We start from the raw sequence: 26,797 nt of genomic DNA on the forward strand, positions 1-26,797 counted from the left end.
GAAATGATTGTGTTGAGGCTCGTCTGTCCACTCAGTTAAGACAGCGGGTTTGTGGAACCAGCCTCACAGCTCAGTGGCCAGAAGAAGGAAACTGTCAGGAAACAGACCATTAATCTTATAACTGATATCCTCTCTCAGTTACAACTTTGTGTTGGCAATTTATCTTTTGCTTGTAGTAAGAATGCAGGAGTGGGAGGAAGCTACTCATCCCTTTACAACTCATCCTGTCATTTAGGTTCTTCTTAACAATCCACAGCAAATCTGGGTTATATTAAGGTGGCACACTGGATAAAAAAAAATTGTGTTTACTAAGATAAGGGAGGTTAATGCTGAGGAATGAAAGTTCCCATTTAGAGCAGTGGTTCTCAACTGTGGCCCGTGGACCCCCAGGGTTCCGCGAAATAACGTGAACGGGACCCGTTGCTGCGATGGTGTGGGTCGGGCGTCCGCTGTTGGCTGTTGTTTTGATTTCCTTCTTGAGCAGCACAGCCGAGAGCTCCGGGGAGTTCAATGTCAGGCCCGGGGGCCTTGGTGCACTCGCACAGCGAGACGCTGGTAAGCAATCGCCGAGCGGGCACTGGGGCTGAGGCAGCTCTGGAAACGGACAAATACCAGATTAGCGGAGCCTCGGACTGACTGAGAAATCCCGAGAGAGGAGATGAGAGGCCCCTAGACAGCGGGAATGGATTTGCAGGACTGGGGGAGGGTAGGAAGGAGTCGCCACGTCAGCCTTGTCCAGGAGCCTGGAATGACGATTAAGCAGAGCCTCGTTCACTGAGTACGGCAGCTGGGCCTGTGACTGGACACGGACTAAAGCCACGGTCCCGGTTACTGGCGGTGTCCCGGGTACTGGCGGTGTCCCGGGTGGCGGAAATGCCACGCGCCAAGCAGCTTGTCAATGATATTCCAGTGCAGACAAGCCGGTAAACAGCAGAGGGGGAGGAAAAATGCTCTGAAACACTCAGCAGCTGTGCAGTGAGTAGGCGGGCGGTGGAGGGTTACACTTGAAATGGCGCCAGTGTTCGCAACAGGAGCCACCAAGCCTAATCTTACTCCAGGAAGAACAGGGTGTCAAGCTTTTTAAAAATTCGTTTATGGGATGTGGACGTCACTGGCAAAGCCAGCATTTATTGCCCATCCTTAGTTACCCTTGAGAAGGTGGTGGTGAGCCACCTTCTTGAACCGCTGCAGTCCGTGTGGTGAAGGTACTCCCACAGTGCTGTTAGGGAGGGAGTTCCAGGATTTTGACCCAGCGACGATGTAGGAACAGCAATATATTTCTAAGTCAGGATGGTGCGTGACTTGGAGGAGAGCTTGGAGGTGATGGTGTTCCCATGCGCCTGCTGCACTTGTCCTTCTAGCTGGAAGAGGTCGTGGGTTTGGGAGGTGCTGCCGAAGAAGCCTTGGCGAGTTGGTGCAGTGCATCTTGTAGATGGTACACACTGCAGCCACGGTACGCCGGTGGTGGAGGGAGTGAATGTTTAAGGTGGTGGATGGGTTGCCAATCAAGCGGGCTGCTTTGTCCTGGATCTTGTCGAAGCTGTGAAGTATTCAACAGGCATGTCGCTGAACCTGTAGGGTTACCTTTCAGCTGAAGGCAAGATAAAAGTTTTCACATCACCAACCACATCCATGTTCACTATATCATTTGAGTTTGAGAACCACTGCTGTAGAGAGCACAGTGTCAGCAACAAGAACTCCAAGGTTAGGGACAACACAGCCAGAGGCAGAGTAAAGCTCCCCCTCTCTTCTGCCCCAACCTCAGAAGAGGTCCCCTTACTGATGTTGTTTTCCTCTTCCATCTTGTGACTCCCCTGAGTGAGACCTGTATTCATTTGTCCCCAATTGGTTCTCAAGTTCTGGCTCAGTGCTCCATCTCCTTGTCCAGTTAGATGTTATCCTAGCTCCAAGATCCATCTCATTTCTAATATAGAATCTTACAGCACAGAAGGAGGCCATTTGGCCCGTCGTGCCTGTGCCGCCTCTTTGAAAGAGCAGTCCCAATTGGTCCCATACCCCAGCTTTTTCCCCATATTCCCTTCTTTGTCCATATTCCCCTCTTTGTTCCCGACACATGTTAAAACTGACGATATCATTCAGCTTTACACTATCACATGCCAGCACCTTGGCACTTCATCTTTGAGCCTTGAACCATTTCTTTCAGGACCTCCATATATATCAATTCTGGTGATTGCATAAATGCATTAATTGAACATCAGGACAATGAATTTTGTTTACATTAATATTGGGATGCACATTGTGGAATTAGAGCCCGAACTTTGAGAAGTGTTATGTCACCGAAAAGGAGTCTTTACACCAGCTCTAAAGCCCAGCGAAACTTGGACAGACTAAGACACATTAAAGCTTGACTATTTGGGATTCAACAAATCACAGAAAATCCTTCTCGGAATCCCTGACACATTCTGTGGCGTATAGAACCTTGTGGATATGGAGTCATTGGCCTAGTGTCACGGGTTAAGTTTCAGTTGCTCTCAGCCAGTCACCTGCTGTCAAGTTTGCGTTCCAATCAAACAAACTGCTTTCACACACATACCCCAGAAGTCAATGGTCTGATCCAGAATAGTTCATTGTTCTCAACTGAAGTCGTTATTTGTACAATATGTATATATACACAGACACAATATGCATAACCATTGTGCTTATACAGTAAGAAATACTTTATGTGAATGTTTTGAGTGCATATATACATATGTGCACAACACCAATTATATTGAAAGCAGTGTTCTAAGTCGCACACATCCAATCGACTGACTCCATCGCTATTGTTTTATTTAACTCAGTCCTTATATTCCTAGTGTCACGTTGCAGGGAGTCCAGCTCTTAAATTTGATTTGAGAAACATCACATTGTTCATGGGATGTAAATGCACCATTTCCACAGCTGACTTCCAGGTTAAGCTGGGCAGGCTGCCTCGATCCCACAACTTGAGATAGTATGAAGATCCCCATTCCATCACTGGGGTTAGACACAGTCATCCACCCTGTCACGGGAACCATGCATAGGTCCTAAACTCACGCTGATCTTTATAATGCTGCAGAAATGATCTTGTTTCATACATTACTTTGGGTGTTGGCTTGTGGTGCAAGCAGTCAACTTCAGGCTTCTTGCTGTCTCTTTGAACAGAGACTGCAGTCATTGGAACTTGCTCCCTATGGAACAGTCTGTGAGTGTCATTAGCAGGAACTACATGACCTCGGGTACTGTGCCTATCTGCACGAGCCCAGGGATAGCCCGTGTGTTACACTTCTTCTGCTGTAGCATCTATTCCAGCATAAGTGAAGTTTTCAAACAAAGCAGTGTTCACGTAAGCCTGGGGAGAAATTAACAAGTTCAAATGCTCATTAAAAGGTATATTTCTTTTCCTTTCTTTTTTTTCTCACCAATTATTTTCCCTTGTCTCCTTAAAGCACTGACATGTTGCTGGGTATGGTGCTGTAGGCAATGATCGCTTTCTGGGACCTTGTCCTAGTGTCAGTGAATAAAGGAGGCACTACAGTCAGGGCCGATCCTGTCCTCACCTGACATCCACAGATGCGGACTCCAGCTAGCTTTGCTGTTTCCCAACCTAGCCTAAGACCACTGAGACCAGTGTCCCTACCAACTGCCCAGTTAAGATTAGCTAGGTCAGCCTATCAGGGATTGAACCTGGGACTTTCTTAGTCTGTATAGCTCACCCAGGCTCACTGGGTCAACTCACAGAGCCAATAGGGAAGCTTTAAAAAAAAAAAAAATTGCTGTGGGATGCTTGCTCTATGAAAATCACTTTCTCGTTTTATGTGCCCAGTGCAACAGTTACAGAGTAAATCCTCCTCTACTGTGCACCAACAAGAAAGCGCCTACTGTTGCACGGGTGCGACATTTCCATTTCCCACAAGCTTGTGGTCTTTTTGAGTAAGATTGCCGATTTAGAGGCAAATGTGGCCAAAGCAAGGGCCATTTCTGATACAGACTCACAATCACCAGGGGCTTGGGTCAGGGTTGCCAATTTCGTTTTGCACAGGACCAGTACTGGGCAGACTACATCTCAGCAGTTTGGGTAGGAATCAAACCCAGATTCCAGAGACGACTGTTCCACTCCACTGTACTGCCCACTTTCCCCATTAAAGATATAATTATAAAAGATGAAGCCACAGTGTAGAACCATTACAGCCATCACTTTCCAATTCGCGGATTTGACACTGCAATTTACTGGCCAGACATACGATCAGTTCCACCAGTTCTTGGCCAGGAGGCAAGGTTGGGCAAATGAACTGTTACACTGCCTCAAAAACATTGGTATAGCAAATATAAGCATCAATATGATATGTCAGCCTCATAACAGGCACCAAGATGCACACAAAAGGTCCTGAATTTCCTGCAGGATCACTGTGTCCATGATGGGGCGGGATCTCCACTCTGGGGCCAATCGGTACTGTCCAGAGATTGGGGGGGGGGGCGGCGGGGGCTGGGCGACAACCCCTCCTCACAGCTCGATGGCTGCCCCAATTTCCTGGAGTATGGGGTAGGCGGGCACCAAAGAAGCACCCCTTGTAGTACATCCTCCCACGGACCCCACAAACTCTGGACGGAGCCGCTGGACGTGATCCCGGAGCACATGGCGGAGTCACTGCCTGTGGAATTTCAGGACCACTGTGTCTGGTCCCCACAGAGAGGGAATACAATGCATTTGGCCCTGCAGTGAGGGAAGACACACGGGCTGCGACCTCTGTGCACCCCACACTGAGGGAGATCTGCAGAGATAACAAAAAAAACTGGAGGGAAAAATAATTTAAAAAAAAGCCTCGACTTACATCTGGGGAATATCCAAATGTTTATTTTTACAGAGAAATTTTTATTTCGTTGAGGTTTCCACACATCACTCCTTTATACACCTGCACACACCAAGCACTCTGAACCCACACCAGCCGCTGTGTAGCCCACAACAGGTGCCCTTTGGACTTACAGTGAATGTTATTATGTCAATACCAGCTGTTCTTGGGCTCTTTGTATGACTGACCACTGCTCACAGTCAGTTAATAATCTCAACTACTTTCCATCACTTCAGATAAATTACCTTTCTTGCTTCAAGCATTCGGTTCAGTTGCACCGAAATCTGTGCAAAGGTCGGTCGCTCATAGGGCCGGTCCCTCCAGCACTGTCTCATGAATTCATAGCTAAGGAGGTTTTAAATAAACAAAGATGAAAGGTTTAACCAATAACTGTTGATTTACATAAAAATACTTCTGATCTCATTGAATTTTAAAGTGATGCAGCAAGAAATATCAAACCACAGAAAGTCGACTTCAGGTTTTTCTGTTTAGCTTATTCTGAATTTTCAGCTGTTTATAAAAAGTGTGAACTCGGAAACACGGTGCTTTGATTTGATAAAGAATTTCCATTAAAAGGTGAAGAAAGGAGGAAATAAGCTGAATCAACAGAGTGTTGCGTGTCAAAGTAAAGGAGAATTTTTCTTTGCAAAGAGTTCTAAAATGCTCTGTCAAAAAATGAGAATACCCATCAAAGTGAGGATTTAAAGACAAGGAGAGAGTATATCCCATTGGAGAGCGTATACCCTATTATAGAGATGTTCGGTATGAATTCCAGATAAATTAGGATTAAATAGTTTGGTATTATATTGGCACTCTTTAGGTGCACACTTGTGTATAAAACATAAGAACATAAGAAATAGGAGCAAGAGTCAGTCATTTGGCCCTTTGAGCCTGCTCCGCCATTCAATAAGATCATGGCTGAGCTTCTACCTTAACTCCACCTTCCCACACTATCCCCATATCCCTTAATTCCCTTAGTTTCCAAAAGTTTATTGACCTCTGTCTTGAATATACTCAACGACTGAGCATCCACAGCCCTCTGGGGTAGAGAATTCCAAAGATTCACAACCCTTTGAGTGAAGAAATTTCTCCTCATCTCAGTCCTAAATGGCCGACCCCTTATTCTGAGACTGTGGCCCCGTGTTCTAGATTCCCCAGCCAGAGGAAACATTTTTTCAGCATTAACCCTGTCAAGCCCCTTAAGAATTTTTTTGTGTTTCGATGAGATCACCTCTCATTCCTCTAAACTCTAGGGAATATAGGCCTAGTCTACTCAATCTCTTCTCATAGGGCAATCCCCTTATCCCAGGAACCAGTCTAGTGAACCTTTGTTGCACTCCCTCTAAGGCAAGTATGTCTTGCCTTAGGTAAAGAGACCAGAACTGTACACATTACTCCAGGTATGGCCTCACCAATGCCCTGTATAATTGTAGCAAGATTTCTTTACTCTTAGGCCTAGAAATTGAGTGGGCTTAGCGCCCATTTTGCGGCGCTAGAGGGCATTGCGCTGGACTTACAGCCGGTTTTGAAATTGACTAGGGCCCAACATCGGCGTTACACCAGTAGCGCTGCGCCGGCACCGATGACGTCATCGGTGTGCGCAGCGTCCCGGTTGCCGTGGTGACGGGCCCCAGCGCCGAAATTCAGTTGCGGCCGCCTCGCCCATGGCAGCCGCAACTAAGACTCTGGCAACAGAGTCTTACACGACTTTGCGCTGGCGCATAAAGGTGGCGAGGCGGCCGGCCGCTTTCCCGCCGGCCGCCTGCCCGCACCTCCCTCCCCGGACTCCCCCACCCCCCCCCCCGCGGAACAGATGCTTCTCGGCTGCGAGCCCGGCACTTCCCCGAGGTGCCGGGCTCATTTTTGTGGCGATTTAACCGGCCAGCGGGCGGGTGCAGGCAGCTCCTCCTTAACTGAAGGAGGAGGCCTGCACTTCCCGAGCCTGCCGCACCGCATCGGGCGCCGCAGCGCCGGAATAGCGCCGCAATGCGGCGCATAGCGCCAGTTTTCAGGCGCAAACAGCCTTCAGTAGCGCCGGCACCGGCGCTAAATTTCCGGCGTTAAGCCCCGGCGCAGCGCAAACTCAATTTCTAGGCCTTATACTCTAATCCCTTTGTAACAAAAGCTAACATACCATTTGCTTTCCTAATTGCTTGCTGTACCTGCATGTTAACTTTCTGTGATTCATGTACAAGGACACCCAGGTCTCTCTGAATGCAAACATTTCCCAGTCTCTCACCATTGAAAAAATATTCTACTTTTTTGCTTTCCTACCAAAGTGGATAACTTCACACTTGCCCACATTGTATCCCATTTGCCAAGTTCTTGCCCACTCACTCAATCTGTCTATCGCCTCTCTGCGTCCTCCTCACAGACTACTTTCTCACCTAACTTTGTATCATCAGCAAACTTGGATGCATTACTCAGTCCCTTCATCTAAGTCATTAATATAGATTGTAAATAGCTGAGGCCCAAGCACTGATCCTTGCGGTACCCCGCAACACAAAAAAGTCCTGTAGGCACCAACGACATAGGTAGAACTAGGAATGAGGTTCTGCTGAGAGAGTTTGAGGAGTTGGGGTCCAAATTAAAACACAGAACCTCAAAGGTAATAACCTCTGGATTGTTACCTGAGCCACGTGCCAATTGGCATAGGGATAAGCAGATGAGAAGATTAAATGCGTGGCTGAGAGAGTGGTGTGGGAGGCATGGGTTTCACTTCATGGGCCACTGGCACCAGTGCTGGGGAAAGAGGGAGCTGTTCTGCTGGGACAGGCTCCACTTAAACTGGGCTAGAACCAATGTCCTGGCGAATCGAATAACTAGGGCAGTAGACAGGGCTTTAAACTAATGAAGGGGGGGGGGCATTGGGAGGATTCAGGAAAGAGTAAATAGCAAGTTTCAGAAACCAGTAAAGGTTGACCAAAAAATTGATAAAAAGGGGAAAAAATAGAATTTGAGAGAAAATGAGCAAGAAATATAAAAGCAGATTGTAAGATTTTCTACAAGTATGTAAAAAGGAAAAGAGTAGCAAAAGTAAACATTGGTCCCTTAGAGGCTGAGAGGAGAAATTATTATGGGGAATAAGGAAATGGCAGAAACGTTAAACAAATATTTTGTATCTATCTTCACAGTAGAAGACACAAAAAGCATGCCCAAAATGGTGGGGAACCAAGGGTCTAATGAGGGTGAGGAACTTAACGTAATTAATATAAGTAGAGAAAAAGTGCTAGAGAAACTAATGGGACTAAAAGCTGACAAATCCCCTGGACCTGATGGCCTACATCCTAGGGTTCTAAAAGAGGTGGCTGAAGAGATAGTGGATGTATTGGTTTAGATCTTCTAAAATTCCCTAGACTCTGGAATGGTCCCAGCTGATTGGAAGGTCGCAAATGTAACACCGCTATTCAAGAAACGAGGGAGAGAAAACACAGGGAACTACAGGCCAATTAGCCTGACACCAGTTGTTGGGAAAATGCTGCAATCCATTGTTAAGGAAGTGGTATCAAGTCACTTAGAAAATCATAACATGATTAGGCAGAGTCAACATGGTTTTATGAAAGGGAAATCGTGTTTGACAAATTTATTAGAATTTTTTGAGGCTGTAACTAGCAGGGTAGATAAAGGGGAACCAGTGGATGTAGTATATTTGGATTTCTAAAAGGCATTTGATAAGGTGCCACATAAAAGATTATTACACAATATTAGGGCTCATGGGGTTGGGGTAATATAGTAGCATGGATAAAGGATTGGTTAACGGACAGAAAAGAGAGAGTAGGGATAAACGGATCTTTTTCAGGTTGGCAGGCTGTAACTAGTGGGGTGCCGCAAGGATCAGTGTTGGGGCCTCAGCTATTTACAATCTATATTAATGACCTAGATGAAGGGACCGAGTGTCATGTATCCAGGTTTGCTGATGAGACAAAGCTAGGTGGGACAGGAAGCTGTGAGGAGAACACAAAGAGTCTGCAAAGGGATATAGATAGACTGAGTGAGTGGGCAGTAAGGTGGCAGATGGAGTATAATGTAGGGAAATGTGAGGTTATTCACTTTGGTAGGAAGAATAGAAAAACAGAATATTTTTTAAAATGGTAAGAAACTTTCAAATGGTGGTGTTCAGAGAGATTTGGGTGTCCTCGTGCAAGAAATACAGAAAGCTAGCATGCAGGTACAGCAAGCAATAAGGAAGGCAAATGGCATGTTGGCCTTTATTGCAAGGGGGTTGGAATATAAGAGTAAGGAAGTCTTGCTACAATTGTGCAGGGCCTTGGTGAGACCACACCTGCAGTACTGTGCACAGTTTTGGTCTCCTTATCTGAGGAAGGATATACTTGCCTTGGAGGCGGTGCAATGAAGGTTCACTAGATTGATTCCTGGGATGAGAGGGCTGTCCTATGATGAGAGATTGTGTAGAATGGGCCTATACTCTCTGGAGTTTAGAAGAATGAGAGGTGATTTCATTGAAACATACAAGATTCTGAAGGAGATTGACAGGGTAGATGCTGAGAGGTTGTTTCCCTTGGCTGGAGTGTCTAGAACTAGGGGGCATAGACTCAGGATAAGGGGTAGGCCATTTAAGACTGAGATGAGGAAGAATTTCTTCTCTCAGAGGGTTGTGAATCTTTGGAATTCTCTGCCCCAGAGGGCTGTGGATGCTGAGTCTTTGAGTATATTCAAGGTTGAGATAGATAGATTTTTGTACTCTAGGGGACTCAAGGGATATGGAGATCGGGCGGGAAAGTGGAGTTGAGGTCGATGATCAGCCATGATCTTATTGAATGGCGGAGCAGGCTTGAGGGGCCGCATGGCCTACTCCTGCTCTCACTCCTTATGTTCTTATGTTCTTAAAGGTAATAGGGCATCAGTGACTGAGGTGACAGCTCTTTGAAAATCCAAATACACTACATCCACTGGTTCCCCCTTATCCATCCTACTAGTTACATCTTCAAAAAACTCTAACAGATTTGTCAAACATGATTTCCCTTTCATAAAACCATGTTGACTCTGCCTAATCATATTACTATTTTCTAAGTGCCCTGTTAGCACGTCCCAAATAATAGATTCTAGCATTTTGCCTACTACCGATGTCAGGCTAACTTGCCTATCATTCCCCGTTTTTTCTCTTCCTCCTTTCTTAAATAGCAGCGTTATGTTTGCTACCTTCCAATCCTTGGGGACTGTTCTAGAATCTAGGGAATTCTGGAAGATTAATACCAGTGCATCCACTATCTCTGCAGCTACCTCTTTTAAAACCCTAGGATGCAGGTCGTACGGTCCAGGGGATTTGCCACCACTTAGTCCCATTAATTTCTCCAGTACTATGTCTTTACTTAAACTGATTTCTTTAAGTTACTCATTCTCTCAAGACCCTTGGTTCCCCATTATTTCCGGAATGTTTTTTGTGTTTTCTACCATGAAAACAGATATAAAGTATTTGTTTAATATCTCTGCCATTTCCTTATTGCCCATTATAATTTCTTCTGTCTCTGCCTCTAATGGGCCCATGTTTATTTTCACTAATCTCTTCCTATTTACATACGTATAGAAATGTTTACAATCTGTTTTTATGTCTCTTGCTAATTTACTCTCATATTCTTTTTTCTCTTTCCTTATTAATTTCTTGGTCCTCCTTTGCTGAATTCTAAAATCCTCCCAATCCTCAGGCTTACTACTCTTTTTGGCAACATTAGAAGCCTCTTCCTTTGATCTAATATTATCTTTAACTTCTCTTGTTAGCCACAGTTGGACCACTTTTCCTGTGGGATTTTTGTGCCTTAAAGGAATGTATATTTGTTGTAAATTATGTATTAAATCTTTAAATGTTAGCCATTGCTTGTCTACCGTCATACCTTTTAATGTAGTTTCCCACTCTACCTTAGCCAACTTGCCCCGCATACCTACATAGTTTGCCTTGTTTAGATTTAAGATCCTAGTTTTGGACTTCACTAAATCACTTTCAAACTCAATATAAAATTCTATCATATTATGGTCACTCTTCTCTAAAGGCCCCTTTACTACAATGTTATTAATTAACCATTTCTCATTGCACAATACTAGATTTAAATTAGCCTGTTCCCTAGTTGGTTCCTCAACATACTGATCTAGAAAACTATCTTGTATGCATTCCATGAACTCGTCCTCCACACTGCAAATTTGGTTTGCCCAGTCTATATGTAGATTAAGGTCCCCCATGGTTGCTGTATTACCCTTGTTGCACGCGCCTCTAATTTCCTGATTTATACTCTGCCCTACATTACAACTACTGTTTGGGGGCCTATAAACAACTCCCACCAATGTTTTCTGCCCCTTGCTGTTTCTTAGCTCCACCCAAACTGACTCTACTTCTTGATTTTCCGAGCTAAGATCCTTTCTCTCTATTGTCTTTACACACATACACTGACACAAACAATCCTAAAAGATAGAACTGGAAGTTCTCACAGATAATCGTCAGTTACTAAAACATATTTAGATTGATCAGAATGAGAGATCAGACATTTGAAAGAAATATATAAGTTGTACTGCACATGGAATGAAATGCTCACCAATGTGGAAAACAAATGTAAAATAAAGACATAAAGAAATTAAAAAGACAAAAAAATCTTGTGAGAACAACTCAGGTTGTGATTACAGAGTCAGCATGGCAACTGGAAATATGAGAGGATCAGCAGGTAGTTACTCACACTTCATCATCACAGCTGAGGGGTTTTTCCAATCGGAAGCCCTGTGGTAATTTCTCATAGAGTTCTGCACATGTCATTCCACAATATGGTGTTCCACCTACAACAATCAGACAGCAATTAGCACAAGATAAATACAGATAAATTAAGAAACCCATGTGAAAGAACAAGGTCCATAACACAGGCCACCAGCAAGTTTGAAACGAGTAAGAGAGAAGACTATGGTTGCGTAGTTGTTGTGTCACTGGACTAGTAATCCAGAGAACATGAATTCAAATCCCACCATGGTAGCTTGAGAATTTGAAATTCAATTTAAATAAAAAGCTCACAAAATTATATAGGGGTGGCTGTATCATCCCAGTAGTGACACTAATCATTTGCAAAATCAACACAAAGATATTGTGAAGTGATTTAGAGACAGAGCAGCTGGAAACAGAGAAGCATAGAGGAGACAGAGACACACACACACATGCAAAAGAAACCAATTCTCCAGCACACTACAGAAATGTGGTGCTGATGTCACTTACCAAGGCTGACGATCTCCCACAACAACACTCCAAATGACCAGCTGAGGAAAAGATAAAATTCATATGTGAATCATTTGCAATTTGATTGACAGAAGATGTCATTTGAACAGCGTGTGATCACTAATAGCTCAAACAATAATTCTGACAGCAGTAAGTGGGCATTGACAGTGGGGAGTACTATCCTGATGGTTCTGAGCAGTAACTGAAACTAATCATATGACAAAAATGGAGTATTTTGTCCCTGGTTTATAGTTGTTTGCTGTGTAATGTGCTATGTAGTTTAAAGAACAGTGTTTTTTTTTTACAAGCGTTACCACCCTTAGAATGGCTTGTGTCACTATGTGTGCTGACCTATGGGGATGACGCCATGTAGTGGTACAGAGGACCAGTATCATGCTGCAACTACTCCACTTCAGCAGCCATCACAAAGGGATTTGTGGGCTCCATCACTTGTTTGCACCTTGGGTTTCCTTTCCCTTCGTTTTATGCCCGTCACTTCTGAGTCCCTTGCACTCCAGCCTTGGCTTGAGCTGCTAATAGGTTGAAATGCTTTCTCCGGCTTTCCAAAGGCTTTCAGAATTTTTGTCACCCTAATATAACGTTTCAAATGTCACATGTGTGCAATTTTCCTCACATGATTCGGGTGCTCCCTACATCAAAACAAATCTCCATATGAAGCAACGTTAATAAAGATGACCTCGGAAAACCGGGTAAAAACAGCAAACAGCAAACTTTCATTTGAGTCTGTCCACCAATAACCACTCAGGTCTAAAAAGCAGAAAATCTAGGCTTTCATTCCTACCACTCATTCGAGTGACTCTGAAGCCAGGGTTTATTCAGGGATTACTCTGTGTTGGAATCCTGGTAAAGGACTGCCCTGTAAGCAGTCCATCACTATCCATGTGGTTGGAGTTATATTGGGCTGAAATCCAGGAAACACTTTGTTTTATTTTTGAGTATCTGTGCCTCACACCACTGGATGCAAACTGTGGTTGAATGAACACAAGCTGCTTCCTGAGAGAAGTTATCTATACTTGCATGGTTCCGACTGAGAGCATCAGTGAACAGAGTCATATTTCCTGTAGAATCAGCTTGATAACAAAATATAGAAAGTACTCCACAGGAGAGCTACTCTGCATCATCAGCATTTAATCATTGCAGTGTGTCAGTCCTATCTTAGATATATATTCCACTGAAGTACAAAACTAAAGATAAATGATGCCCATAGATGAGGGGGATAATCACTCAACAGGATAACGATAACTTAATAAAATGGTGATCATAAGGAAAATAGGTCTTAGAAGAAATAGCAGCAAGAAAACCTGAGAGGACAGACTGGACTTAAGACACAATTTGCAGGTGACAGAGTGACTGTAGTTTTGGGGGATTCATAGAAACATAGAAGATAGGAGCAGGAGTAGGCCATTCGGCCCCTCGAGCCTGCTCCGCCATTCAATGCGATCATGGCTGATCATCCAAATTCAGTACCCTGTCCCTGCTTTCTCCCCATACCCCTTGATCCCTTTAGCCTCAAGAAATATATCCAACTCCTTCTTGAATATATTTAATGAATTGGCCTCAACTGCCTTCTGTGGTAGAGAATTCCACAGGTTCACCACTCTCTGGGTGAAGAAATTCCTCCTCATTTCTGTCCTAAATGGCTTACCCCTTATTCTTAGACTGTGATCCCTGGTTCTGGACTCCCCGACCATCGGGAACATCCTTCCTGCATCTAGTCTGTCCAGTCCTGTCAGAATTTTATAAGTTTCTTTTGTCAGGGAAGTAGATAGCCAGGTATGCTGTAAAGACGATACCTGTAGGATAGTGAGCTGCGTACCAAGAGCTACAACAATTCGTATTGAGGATAGGTTAGAAGGTTAACTGCAAGGGATTCAATGGTAATAGTCCACCTCGGGGTAAACGACACAGGGAGAGGGGGGTAAACGACACAGGGAGAGGGAGGAATAATATAAAGGACCAGAAAGGCCATATGTGGATTGCCTCAGAACTCAAAGATAGGGATGCAAAGTAATATTCTGTGGTATACTTCCAGTGTTTAGGAAAGGAAGGGATATGGCCAGAAAGGCTATAAAGAGAGCAAACAAAGTACTGAGGTTCATTTCTAGAGAATTAGAATCCAAAATCAGGGAGCTAATGTTAAACTTATATAGTATCTTAATTAGATCACACTTAGAGTACTGTGCGTAGGTCTGGTCTGCATACTACAAAAAGGATACTGAAGCAGTGGAAAAAGTGCGGAACATATTTACAAGGATGTTACCAGAATTGTGAGGATACAGCTATCAAGATAAAACTAGTAAAAGGTAAAACTGATATCAGGAAGTTCTTGGCATAAAGAATGATCAGCAAACGCAATGAAGTCCCAGCTGCAGTAAGTAAAAATCCTGGAATCATTTAAGAAACAATTGGATGCTGGAATAACAACAGAAAACGCTGGAAAAACTCAGCAGGCCAGGCAGCATCCGTGGAGAGAGAAACAGAGTTAACGTTTCAGGTCGAAGACCTTTCGTCGGAACTGGAAAAAAACAGGAATAGATGCTGGAATTGGGGGAGGTGGGGTCTTTCTGGATGGACAAATTAAGATGGGCTGAATGGCCTTCCTCACCTGTAACTATCAGGTGATCCTGTAATTATTGGTCAGTTCGTAACTGCTTGCAAACCCTGCTGTGGTGCAGAGTGTTGTAAAACACATTTGGTGAAGCACAAGAACCTGTTTGTGGTCCAGTGATGGGGATGACCAGAACCAAGCTAGGACCTATGAAGTGGGGAAAGAGTTAAACTGACATCGCTGGCAGTTTCACTGAAGGTGTAAGGAAGACAGGGACTAACATGAAAGACCACATCCATAAAGATGCGGTCAAAGATAGCTGACCTTTGGAGAGATATAAAACAATTAAATGGAGACAGGATGTCCAGCATTTCAACTGCCCGTAAGAACTTTATTACCTAGTTTACATTCCAAGGTATCTTTTAATTAGCATTCAGCAGTTTGAGTGATTGATTGAGGAGGCAGCTTATATATGTTTATATTAAGATTCATAACCAATCCGTGAAGGTGCATGCAGGCCAAGATCCAATCAGGTGGCAGGAATGAATTTAACATGAGGTGGCTATGCTTATTGTAATATATAAAAATGTAGGCCTAGAAATTCATTATAGCCACTTTTGGGGCGGTAAAGTCGGGCGGCCGCTAAAGTTTGCGCCCGGCGCAAAGTCGAGGCCACTTCGCCGATATTCAGTTGCATCGCCCTAAGAGGTTGCTGCTGCGCTAAAACAGGCGATGCACGACTATCATTAGGCGCTAAGCCGGCAGCCCGGGGCGCTAACACCGGAAGTTGGGTGCAGGGCAGGTGCGGCGAGCTGCTGATTGCCGGCAGACACTCTGGCTCCAGTGAGCTCTTAAAGGGGGAGGGTGGGTTTGTTTTTTTGAAAGGCTGAGATTAGTGTTCCTCCTCCTCCTCCTCCTCCTCCTCCTCCCTTTTCTACTGCAGGAGTGCCCTTTAATTTGCGCTCCCCGCAGCCCGCCTCGGCTGTGTACCATTCCACTTCACAGTCGTTCGGGCCGCCAGGCGCACAATGGGGCGGCGCGAGTGAAGTTCCGGTTCCGGGCGCACAAAGGGCGTTGCACGACGAAATGACGTCATGATCTGTGCACGCAGATGAGCGCGCGCAATGACTTTGCGCCGGCGCTAAATGTCTACTGAAGTTGGGGCGAGGCGCAGATCGCGCTGCGCCCGGGCGCTAAGTGCCTAGCGCTCGAGATCTACTCCTCCTAAGGCGCTAACGGCTGGTGCAGCCAACTGAATTTCTAGGCCGTAGTGTTTTCTGTAACAATTTGGAAAAGTCTGGCTAAGGCAGAGCAGGCTGTTTCCCCACCGGTGCAATAAAGACAACTTGACTATCGATCGAAAACCTTGTGTCGAGTGTTGGCTTAAAATACTCCACAACAGCCTAGCAGCAGGGATGGCCAGAATCTATCTCCCTGGGGCGTAATGATAATGATACAACTGTGCTCCATTTTCCATTTTTAAAGTATATCGCCAATTCTGGAAGGAGACTGGGATGGGTACAGAGGAGGGAGCTGAAGCACTTTCACAAACAATATCAGATTACAAAGAAGGATGGCTGTATATAGCGACACCACTATTCCCGGCCAGAATGGAGATGATTAGGTAATTCCCCCGTCAATCATGCCTGGAGACAACACTGCTGTAAATGGCTGGTGTAGTGTATGTACCTTTAAGAGGAACTATGTTTTTGAAGCCCCTGTGTACTGTAGTACCAGTAGTGACCACTCGGATATATAAGCCTGTATAGCGTCTTGTGTAGTTAGTTCACCTCCAGACTTTGTTCAGTAAACACTTGTTAAATCAACTCCTGCATTCCGTGTCTCCATTAACACACGGATCCAACAGTGGCGACGAGTTAGAAACGAACTTACCTGCAATTCGGCAGCACCTCAAGGAGATCGATTCCTCAGACGAAGGTCGAAGCCAGAAGCAAGAAGAAAAACAAACAAACTGTGGTTTCACCAGCTAAACGGGCTGGTGGCAGGTAGTGCACTGATCCTTCCTGGGCTGCGGCGGGCTGGGGCTCGATCGGGTGGCTCTGCAGCGGGAACGGGCAGCGAGTCAGAAAGCAAAAGCAAAGAGAGACAGAGGGTGGAACACTCAGGAGGCGGCCGGTGCTGCAAAGCAGGTCGGCGTTCGGACCGAGCAGAGGGAGGGGAAAGTCCCAGAGGGTCCGCTCCACGACAGGAACGGTTCTCCAAGTAACGGAGAAACTATTTAAAAGATATATAAAAAAAAATAGAAATACCGCGAAAAGCTGCAGGTCGCAACGGGAACCGCGGAGAACAGCGTTGGCAGCAGCGGCAGTGGTGGGAAAGCGCGGGAGGCGCCATCTTGACTCGGCGGGGAAGAAGGAAACGCGCGGGAGGCGCCATTTTGGATTTCCAGGATGCCGAAGACTGGCAATATTACTGCTTTCGATAGTGATATAGAAGATTGGACCACATATGTGGAAAGAGTGGAGGTATATTGCAAGGCGAATGAAGTAGCGGATGATAAAAAGGCATCGGTACTTCTAAATCTGATGGGCGCAAGGACATACGGGCTGTTATGAAACTTGATCACTCCAGCCAAACCGATGGACAAGAATTTTAAGGAGATTGTTGATACCTTACAGGAGCACTTAAACCCAACACCGCTGCTGATAGCGGAACGATTCAAATTCTTCAGGAGGAATCAGCACAAGAATGAAAGCAACGCTGATTACCTCACCGAATTATGAAAACTGTCAAAGCACTGCCAATTCGGGGCAGGACTGGCAGATTCTCTATGAGACAAATTCATCTGCGGTCTCCTAAGCGAAGGAACATAAAAAAGACTACTTTCTGAGAAAGATTTGACACTGGACAAGGCTTTCAGTGTGGCTGTATCATACGAAGCAGCAGCAAGAGGAGCTGCAGAGATACAGCAAAAGCCACAGGACTTTGGCACCCATGAAATGACACGGGGTTTCGAGAGATGTTATCGCTGCGGCAGATCCACCCATGACCAGAAGGACTGCTGGTTCAAGGACAAAGCATGCAGGCAATGCGGAAAGATGGGACACATTGCACGTGTATGCAGATCTGGAAAAAAATCCGCTGACAGTAAAAAGGTCAAAAAGGAAAAGTACAGAAAGGTACAAATGATGACGGACAGTAGCTCCGAAGACCAGAAGAGCGATAGCGACTCTGGAAACAAGAGACTAAGCTGTCTCAAATTACATAATGTAATTGCCAAAGAAGATTACCAGACCATTTGGTTACCCTCACGATAGCGGGGTCCCCAGTCAAAATGGAGCTAGATACAGGAACAGCTCTGACCGTCATGAGTCGACGGGATTACGAGCGGCTATTTCCGCATATACCTTTGAAAGACACATCCATTATCTTGAAGACGTATACGGGGCAGAAAGTATACCCCAGAGGGAAAATAAGGGTGCCTGTTGTATACAACGGCAAGGAAATACAGAAGTTGTATTTATACGTTCTGCAAGATGGTGGTCCACCGTTGTTGGGACGTGAATGGATCAGAAAGATACGTTTAGACTGGCACTCCATTCAGGCACTGACGGTGACCAGTAAGAAAAAAAATGATGACGTCATACCTGGACGATTAAAAGAAATCTTGGCTAACGCCAAAGAAGTGTTTCAACAGGAACTAGGAACCCTGAAAGGCGCCACCGCCTCAATAAAAGTGGAAGATGCGGCAATTCCCAAGTTTTTTAAGGCAAGGCCGGTGCCATACGCAATTCGTCCAGCAGCCGAGGCAGAGCTGGCGAATTTGGAAAAAGCAGGCGTGTTATCCAAGGTAGATTGGAGCGAGTGGGCAACACCCATCGTCCCGGTCATGAAGAAAACATTGAATAATGATAAATCTGAAGAACAGAGAAAAATTCGCATCTGTGGGGACTTCAAGGTGACTGTAAACCCGATTCTTCACACGGTACAGTAACCTCTTCCGAGGATAGAAGATATTTTCGCCTCACTATCTGGAGGGAAACGTTTCACCAAAATTGACTTAGCACAGGCATATCTACAGATGGAGGTTGAGGAGGCCTCTAAAAAGTATCTCACGATAAACACACACAAAGGCCTGTACCTGTACAATCGACTGGTTTTCGGAGTGGCATCAGCTCCGGCTATCTGGAAAAGAGCTATGGAGCAAGTCCTGCAAGAGATTCCGGGGACTCAATGCTACCTAGACGACATCCTTGTAACAGGAGAAAACGACAACGAGCACCTTGCCAACTTGGAGCAGGTGCTCACGAGGCTGAGAGAACGGGGCCTACGAGCAAATCGCCCCAAGTGCGAATTTTTCCAGAAACAAATATCATATTGTGGCCATGTCATTAACGAAGAAGGGTTGCATAAGTCACCTGAAAAAATTGAAGCGGTTGTAAAAGCCCCCGCGCCTGAAAATGTCTCACAATTAAGGTCGTTCCTGGGATTAATAAATTACTATCCTAAATTTTTACCGAACTTGTCAACGGTTCTGCACCCTCTTAACGCACTGCTACAAACGGGAGTAGTTTGGAAATGGAGCGAAGACTGTAAACGTGCCTTCCATAAATGCAAAGGCTTAATCACGTCCAGGGAAGTGTTGGCTCATTACAACCCATCACTGCCAATCAGACTGGCGTGCGATGCATCCCCTTACGGCGTGGGAGCGGTATTATCGCATAGATTCCCTGATGGCTCGGAGCGGCCGATAGCTTTTGCGTCACGCTCATTGAACTCAGCTGAGCGTAACTATGCCCAGATCGACAGGGAGGCACTCAGCCTGGTGTGGGGGGTGAAGAAATTCAACCATTACCTACACGGACAAAAATTTACCTTGTTGACTGACCATCAACCCCTCGTCTCCATATTCAACCCTAAAAAGGGCGTTCCCATTATGACAGCGCAAAGGCTACAGAGGTGGTCCCTTTTCCTAGGGGCACACCAATATGACATAGAATACAAAGGAACAAAACAGCATGGGAATGCTGACGGGTTATCGCGCCTACCGTTGCCAACGGTAGAAGAGGCGCCTACAGTGGACCCAGTGGAGATGTTCCACTCAACCATAGTGGAATGTCTACTGGTGACAAATTCTACCATTGAAAAGGAAACGAGAAATGACCCGACTCTCTCACGAGTCTACGATTTAACGGTGAAGGGATGGCCAGCACATGGCGAACCACTGTTGCCAGCATTCTCGCAAAGAAGAGAACAGCTGTCAGTGTGCCGAGGAACCTTGATGTGTGGATCCAGAGTGGTGTTTCCACCCAAACTCAAGGATAAAGTGCTAAAGGAGCTTCACGAGGGACATCTGGGTGGAGTGAAAATGAAGAACTTAGCCAGAGCGTTTGTGTGGTGGCCAGGTATCGATGGAGACATCAAAGAAATGACCAAGAGCTGTCTAGGATGCCAGAAGGTCCAAAACGCCCCACCACAAGCCCCTCTACACCCATGGGAGTGGCCCTCATCTCCATGGCAAAGGGTACATATCGACTTTGCTGGTCCATTTATGGACTCAATGTTCTTAATCGCGGTGGATGCACACTCCAAATGGCCGGAGGTAATAAAGATGTCCTCCACCACCACGGAAAAAACCATCACAGTATTAAGGACCATATTCGCCAGGAATGGGCTGCCTGAACAGATCTGTTCTGATAATGGACCGCAATTTGTATCCGAAGAATTCAGGAAGTTCTTAAAAAACAATGGGGTTAAGCACTACACGTCCGCCCCATACCATCCCGCCACCAATGGATTAGCTGAAAGGTTTGTCCAGACCTTCAAGAAGGCCATAAAGGCCATGGGTAATGAAGACATAAATCTACAACATAAGGTAGAAAACTTGTTGTTTGCGTACAGGAATGCAACACGTGGTTACAAACCAAACCCCCGCCATGATGTTTTTCAATAGAAGACTAAGATGCCGGCTGGATTTGGTCAAGCCAAACGTCAGAAGGGACGTAGAGAACCGGCAATTTCAAAGCATGAATGAAAGGCCAACTAGAACCTTCCAGATAAGTCAACCAGTTTTGGCCCGGGACTACCGTACCGAGAAATGGCAGCCTGGAACTATTTGCACACGACTAGGACCGCTGATGTATACCGTGGACATTGGAGAAAGCATAATAAGGTGCCATGCTGACCAGATCATAGAGTCGTCCGAAAAAGGACAACCTACACCACAACTCTATACGCCTAGTGATGAAGCAGAGATACCCATAGTATCTACCTCCGATCCGGTGATACTGGAACCAGATGAACCCGACACTGGCATTGAAGCCGAATCGACCTTGCCAAAAGAACCTACTACACCACCGAAACCTACTACACCACCGAGGCGTTATCCGGACCGAGTCAGGAAGCTTCCAGAGAGACTGAATTTGTAATTGATTAACTTCAGCAAATGTGTAGATTATTGTTTTTGTAAAAATGTTATTTAATGATTACTTAAAATGTTATGTACTATTTATCTAAAAAGGGAGGAATTGTAGTGTATGTACCTTTAAGAGGAACTATGTTTTTGAAGCCCCTGTGTACTGTAGTACCAGTAGTGACCACTCGGATATGTAAGCCTGTATAGCGTCTTGTGTAGTTAGTTCACCTCCAGACTTTGTTCAGTAAACACTTGTTAAATCAACTCCTGCATTCTGTGTCTCCATTAACACATGGATCCAACAGCTGGGATTGATTTTACGCACATAATTTGTATTATGTAACTATCCTCCACTCACTGCATTTTGCTGGAGAAGTCACCCTGCTTTTATCAGGAGAAATTGCTGTAGTTTCAGTCATGAGTTGTAGTTCATAGACTCTTTTTAAATAGACTCTGTAGACTGCTGTAGTGCGCTATTTAAATAGACACCGTTTGCTGAGTAAATAGATTTTGTTTGCTGTAAAATAGACTGTTTGCTGTGAGTCCTGCCCCACAGCTTCAACTCATTGGCTGACACAGTGGTGTCAAAGAGACACTCTGAAGAAGGATGACCTTGAGTCAGATATCACTGCCTTAAATAGTTCTTTTTCTCTTTCTTCTGTATGCATGCATTGACAGGGGATTGATTTCAATAATCTTTCTGTTAAATTTTAAAAAATGGAATTGCTTGTTGTATAAATATAGGATAATCTGTAACCTTATAAATATTTATTAATGCATAAAACTAATAAATAAAATGCTATTAAAAACATTTAAAAAATCTTCTATTGGTTTGATATCAGTAATAACCAGGAGGGGAATTCTTTCTTTACTAATAATTGGGAGACAGTTTTTCTTCACAACTAACGAAACTGCATTCTTAGAAATCACAGATGCAGCTTTCAATTTCAGTGTAAAACGGGCGGGTTTGGATTGGTCGCCTGTTATACACTCCACCTGACCCTACTTTCTGTTTAGGTGAATAGAAAGGAGAATCGGGCAGGGTGTATAATGAGTACCTGTTTAATGCCCTTCCCGGCTTTTTAAAAATGTGTTTACGGGGCCTGCTCCCGTGACGGACCGGCAGCGCGCATGCGCAGAACGCTTCCGGTTCGTTGACAACAGTCGCGTCCTTCTAATTATTGGTTACTCACACATCACTTTTTGTTGTATAGACGCTGTAGTTCAAGGACTCGATTGCCATCCATCGGACTGGGAGCCGCCCCTAAACAATTAGCAGGGGGAAAAAAACAGTGTCCCAAATAAGGTTCATTACAGAAGAATGATTACAGGTCAGGGTATGAAAATGTAATGGATTCTTCGCGATAAGAAAAAAAATCTAACATTTATGTAGCACTTTGAAATTGAGGAACTGGTGTTACGTAGCCAATTTGCACACAGCAAGATCCCACAAACAGATGCAATAAATTACCAGTTAATCTATTTGTGTTGGTGTTGGTTGAGGGAATAATGTTGACCAGAATTCCAAGAGAATTCCCTGCTCTCCTTTGAATAGTGCCGTAGGATCATTAACATCCATGTGAACCACAGGAATAAGCAGACGTGACTTCAGCTTAACGTCTCATCTGAAGGCTGTCACTCGTGACAAGGCAACACTCCTCAGTAGTGGACTAAAGTGTTAGCCTAGATAACATGCTCAAGTCCTGGAGTCATTATCAGTGTAGAACAATATGGTCACATGATTCACAGGAGGCTTTAATGAGGGAGAAATAAGCTAACAATCTGCAGGATAAAATATTGACTTATTCAATCTTACCATGGTCTTTTTTACATACACCTCTTCCCCTCGGGACAGTCCAAAATCTGCGATTTTAGCCACGAGATTTTCTCCCACTAGCACATTTCTGGCTGCGAGGTCCCTGTGAATAAACTGAGACAAATTTTGCATCAGACTTGGAAAGAAAGAAAAGAAAGACTTGCATTTATATCGCGCCTTTCACAACCACTGGACGTCTCAACGCGCTTTACAGCCAATGAAGTACTTTTGAAGTGGAGTCACTGTTGTAATGTGGGAAACGCGGCAGCCAATTTGCGCACAGCAATTGGAAATAGAAGAGTACTTCAGCAATATACGGGATCAAAGCTCAAAGAGTACAATCATAGTGGGATTGAGGCTCAGGGATGGTAGAATAATCTGACAGTGTGGCAGGAATTAAGGTTTGAAAAAAGTAAAGTAATTTGGGTATCCATGTGAACTAGTTGTGCCTATTTGTGTGGAATTCTGTGTACTGCTGTCTGTGCAGGTTTCTGTGTACAGATGTGTACAGATGTGTAAGCGCATAACTGATGCTGTCAGCACCAATCAGCAGGAGTTTTCAATTAATTCTGCTTTGAGTACCGACAAACAACCAGTAAATCCTCATCCAGCCAATACACCAACAAATGAATACACAGCCAATGTGTGCATAGGCATATACCAATCACATGGATGGGTTCACTGGCAGCAGGCACACAACTCAGGTGCAGCAATGCATCCTTACTCTGCCAGAATAGCATCAGGAAATACACACGCATACGCACAGAGCTAGTATATTATACTCACTCTGCCATCACATTCACTTATGAACATGTATGCAGGTATACACACCCACTCAGAGCCAGGCCATACACTCACATGCTCTCAGCAAGCATACACAAACAGCTCACTGCACACTTTTACAAGCCCACCTCAGGCTCTCACCTGCACCTGCATATAGTAAACTACACACTTAGTATCCAGTATTGCATACCTCTTCACACTCACATGGTCAGCTACTATTGCAGCACATGGCATGCACATTAATTCAGCTAACTACACTATTTTATACATACCCAATATTCAAACATACATAGTACTCAGTGCACACAGGTTAAAACCATTGTCATCTGAGAACACAGAATTGCAAACAACTCTCTTCATGTTCATACAGTTAACTGCACACTGCAGACACTCACACAGTCATACACACACACACACTTACACAGCACGTGCACACATACATACCTGGTGCAGACCCATACACACTTACACAGCATGTGCACACATACATACCTGGTGCAGACCCATACACACTTACACAGCCTGTGCACACACACATACCTGGTGCACACACACATACCTGGTGCACACACACACACACACACAGTCTGTGCACACATACATACCTGGTGCACACACACACAGCCTGTGCACACATACATACCTGGTGCACACACACACACACACAGCCTGTGCACACATACATACCTGGTGCACACACACACACACACACAGTCTGTGCACACATACATACCTGGTGCACACACACACAGCCTGTGCACACATACATACCTGGTGCACACACACACACACACAGTCTGTGCACACATACATACCTGGTGCACACACACACACAGTCTGTGCACACATACATACCTGGTGCACACACACACACACAGCCTGTGCACACATACATACCTGGTGCACACACACACACACACACAGCCTGTGCACACATACATACCTGGTGCAGACCCATACACACACACACGCACACACAACCTGTGCACACATACACAGCTGGTGCACACTGACATGCACACACATCCAGTGCACAGCAACTGTGTACAGATGTGTTTGAATATATGGACCACACAGACACACACACTGCTAAACCCACACACTCACAATGATTAAGATTCTCATCAGTTGACACCGTAATGATGCCAAGTAAATAAATAAAAGATATAACACCTTCAATGGCATTGCTCACCTGTTTCTCGCTCAGATACTGCATTCCCTTTGTCACATCAGATGCAAACTGTAGCAGCTGTTGCGAGGTCAGTGTTGATGCAGTTCCATGCTCCCTTGCAAATGCTGGGTCTGTTTCCAGAACTCTGCTCTTCCGTAAAAAATCCAACAGGTTTCCATGTGGGGCATATTCAATAGCGATGTACAGGTAACCTGGGCAGTCATAAAACAGACACATTTAAGCCATCACATCAGAATCTGATAACTCCACAAAGTTACTGTGACTGACGCCTGCACACTTCATGACCTAACCCTTGACTCTTGCATTCTCTCTGACCTATCCCTTAATCCATGCCCACTTCTTCACCTAGCCTTTGACTCCTGCACATTCTCTCACTTAACTCCTACACACTACCTGACCTAACCCTTAATCCGTGTACACTCTCTGACCTAACTCGTAACTCCTGTATACTATCTGACCTAACCTTTGACTCCTGCACACTCGCTGACCTAATCCTTGACTCCTACACACTACCTGATATAATCTCAAATAAATATAAAGATGCAGGAATATGTGTGAGCCTGTAAGTCTTTTGAGATTTACTGTCTGGTGCTGTGCAGTTAACTATGATTGTGAAGGCTAGCTGCGTGAAAATCTGTGCATCGAGTCCATTTTTGACCTGTATTTGAAAATACATAGGGCTCGATTTTGCCATTGGTGGCGGGTTGGGTGCGGGTCAGGTGGTCGGCAGGTCCCAATCCCGCCTCCACTGTCGGGCGGGGAAAAATTGCGATTTTGCCCTAATTGGGCAATTGATTCCTAGCGTGTGCACAGCCCTGGCCCAATGAGTTTTTTGGGGACTGATGACGTCATTTCTCCAGCTGCATTTAAGGGCTCCAAGCAGCCTTGGTTCATTTTGTGCCGATACGCTTGTGTTTGCTTCTGTTCATAATAGTTTTTGGAGCTAGTGGAATGTCAACTTCAAGGCCCAAGGCCTCACCATACTTTAATGATGACTCCCTCCATGCTCTGGTGGAGGGAGCCAGAGTACAAAAGGAGGTGCTCTTTCCATCCTCTGGGAGAAAAAACCTCCCCAGCAGACCAAAGCTGTGTGGCTGCAAATTGCCCAGGAGGTCAGTTCCAGATCGATGTGAAGCAGAACCTGGCTGCAGTGCCGAAAGAGATTCAATGACCTTGTCCGAACAGGCAAAGTGAGTATAGCATCACCTTTACCCTCATTCTGCTCCCCATCTCCTCTCAGCACCATCACTCTGCATTGTCAACCTACTCCTACACATCCCACTTTACCCTTACATCCCTTGCACCCTTAACCATCCCTCTCTCTCTATGTGCACAATCACTTCACTATGTGACTGTGCTGCCCTCACACTCCCTAGCACTGTTATGCTTTGACAACAACTAACAACACACAGGGAGGGCCCTTGGTCTTGGGACCTCACTCCATCTTTGTGTCCTTTTAAGCATCTATGCTATGGATTCTCTACACTCACTCCATCATTCTCACTCAAACTCCACTTGTGTCCCTCATTGCAGGAAAAGAGAGCTCTCAATAAGAGGGAAAGGGTGAAGACCGGAGGAGGGCCACCCTCAATAGGCCATCTTACCAGCGCAGAGGAGGCGGCCCTGGAGATCATTGGAGCGGAGGAGGATCTGGAAGTGGGGGACGGACAGACGGGCACATCAGAGCAAGCTGGTGACAGAATAGTTTTGTATCTCTCTCATTGACATTGCATGAGTGACTGGTATAGCTTCCAATGCTCAAACAGATTGGCTTATGATCATCTGCACTATTCCATGTGCATGCTATGTTTATATCACATGTCTAACTCATGCTTTACTCCCCCACAGGACCATTGGCAGCCCCACTCCCCGCTGTCCAGGAGGAAGAGACTGAGTCGGAAGACTCCTCAAAGGAACCTGCAACCTCTGAGGGCGCAGCGTCACCAGAATTAAGTGCACCCAGCACCAGCGCAGACACGCACACCTCGGTGGGACTTTCGGGGCATAGAGTAGTGTTGCCACCTGGTG

At 45.2% G+C, this 26,797-nt stretch overlaps 1 protein-coding gene across 1 annotated transcript in view; it reads right to left on the reverse strand.

Moving 5' to 3' along the window:
- Positions 1-2,569: 2,569 nt before the first annotated feature.
- Positions 2,570-26,797, reverse strand: part of tie1 (tyrosine kinase with immunoglobulin-like and EGF-like domains 1) — a 162,923-nt gene continuing 138,695 nt past the window's right edge. The window contains exons 18-24 of the mRNA XM_085983239.1: positions 24,770-24,960; positions 22,795-22,908; positions 22,172-22,242; positions 12,034-12,074; positions 11,510-11,606; positions 5,075-5,174; positions 2,570-3,331 (exon numbers count right to left, since the gene is read on the reverse strand). Of these exons, the coding sequence (XP_085839365.1) occupies positions 3,260-3,331; positions 5,075-5,174; positions 11,510-11,606; positions 12,034-12,074; positions 22,172-22,242; positions 22,795-22,908; positions 24,770-24,960 (686 nt within the window). The 3' untranslated portion in view covers positions 2,570-3,259. The remainder of the gene's footprint in view (positions 3,332-5,074; positions 5,175-11,509; positions 11,607-12,033; positions 12,075-22,171; positions 22,243-22,794; positions 22,909-24,769; positions 24,961-26,797) is intronic.

Source organism: Somniosus microcephalus, chromosome 3, assembly GCF_052327205.1.
Source record: "Somniosus microcephalus isolate GS21.2 chromosome 3, FLI_Smic_1.0, whole genome shotgun sequence".
In the NCBI taxonomy this organism is placed as follows: domain Eukaryota; kingdom Metazoa; phylum Chordata; class Chondrichthyes; order Squaliformes; family Somniosidae; genus Somniosus; species Somniosus microcephalus.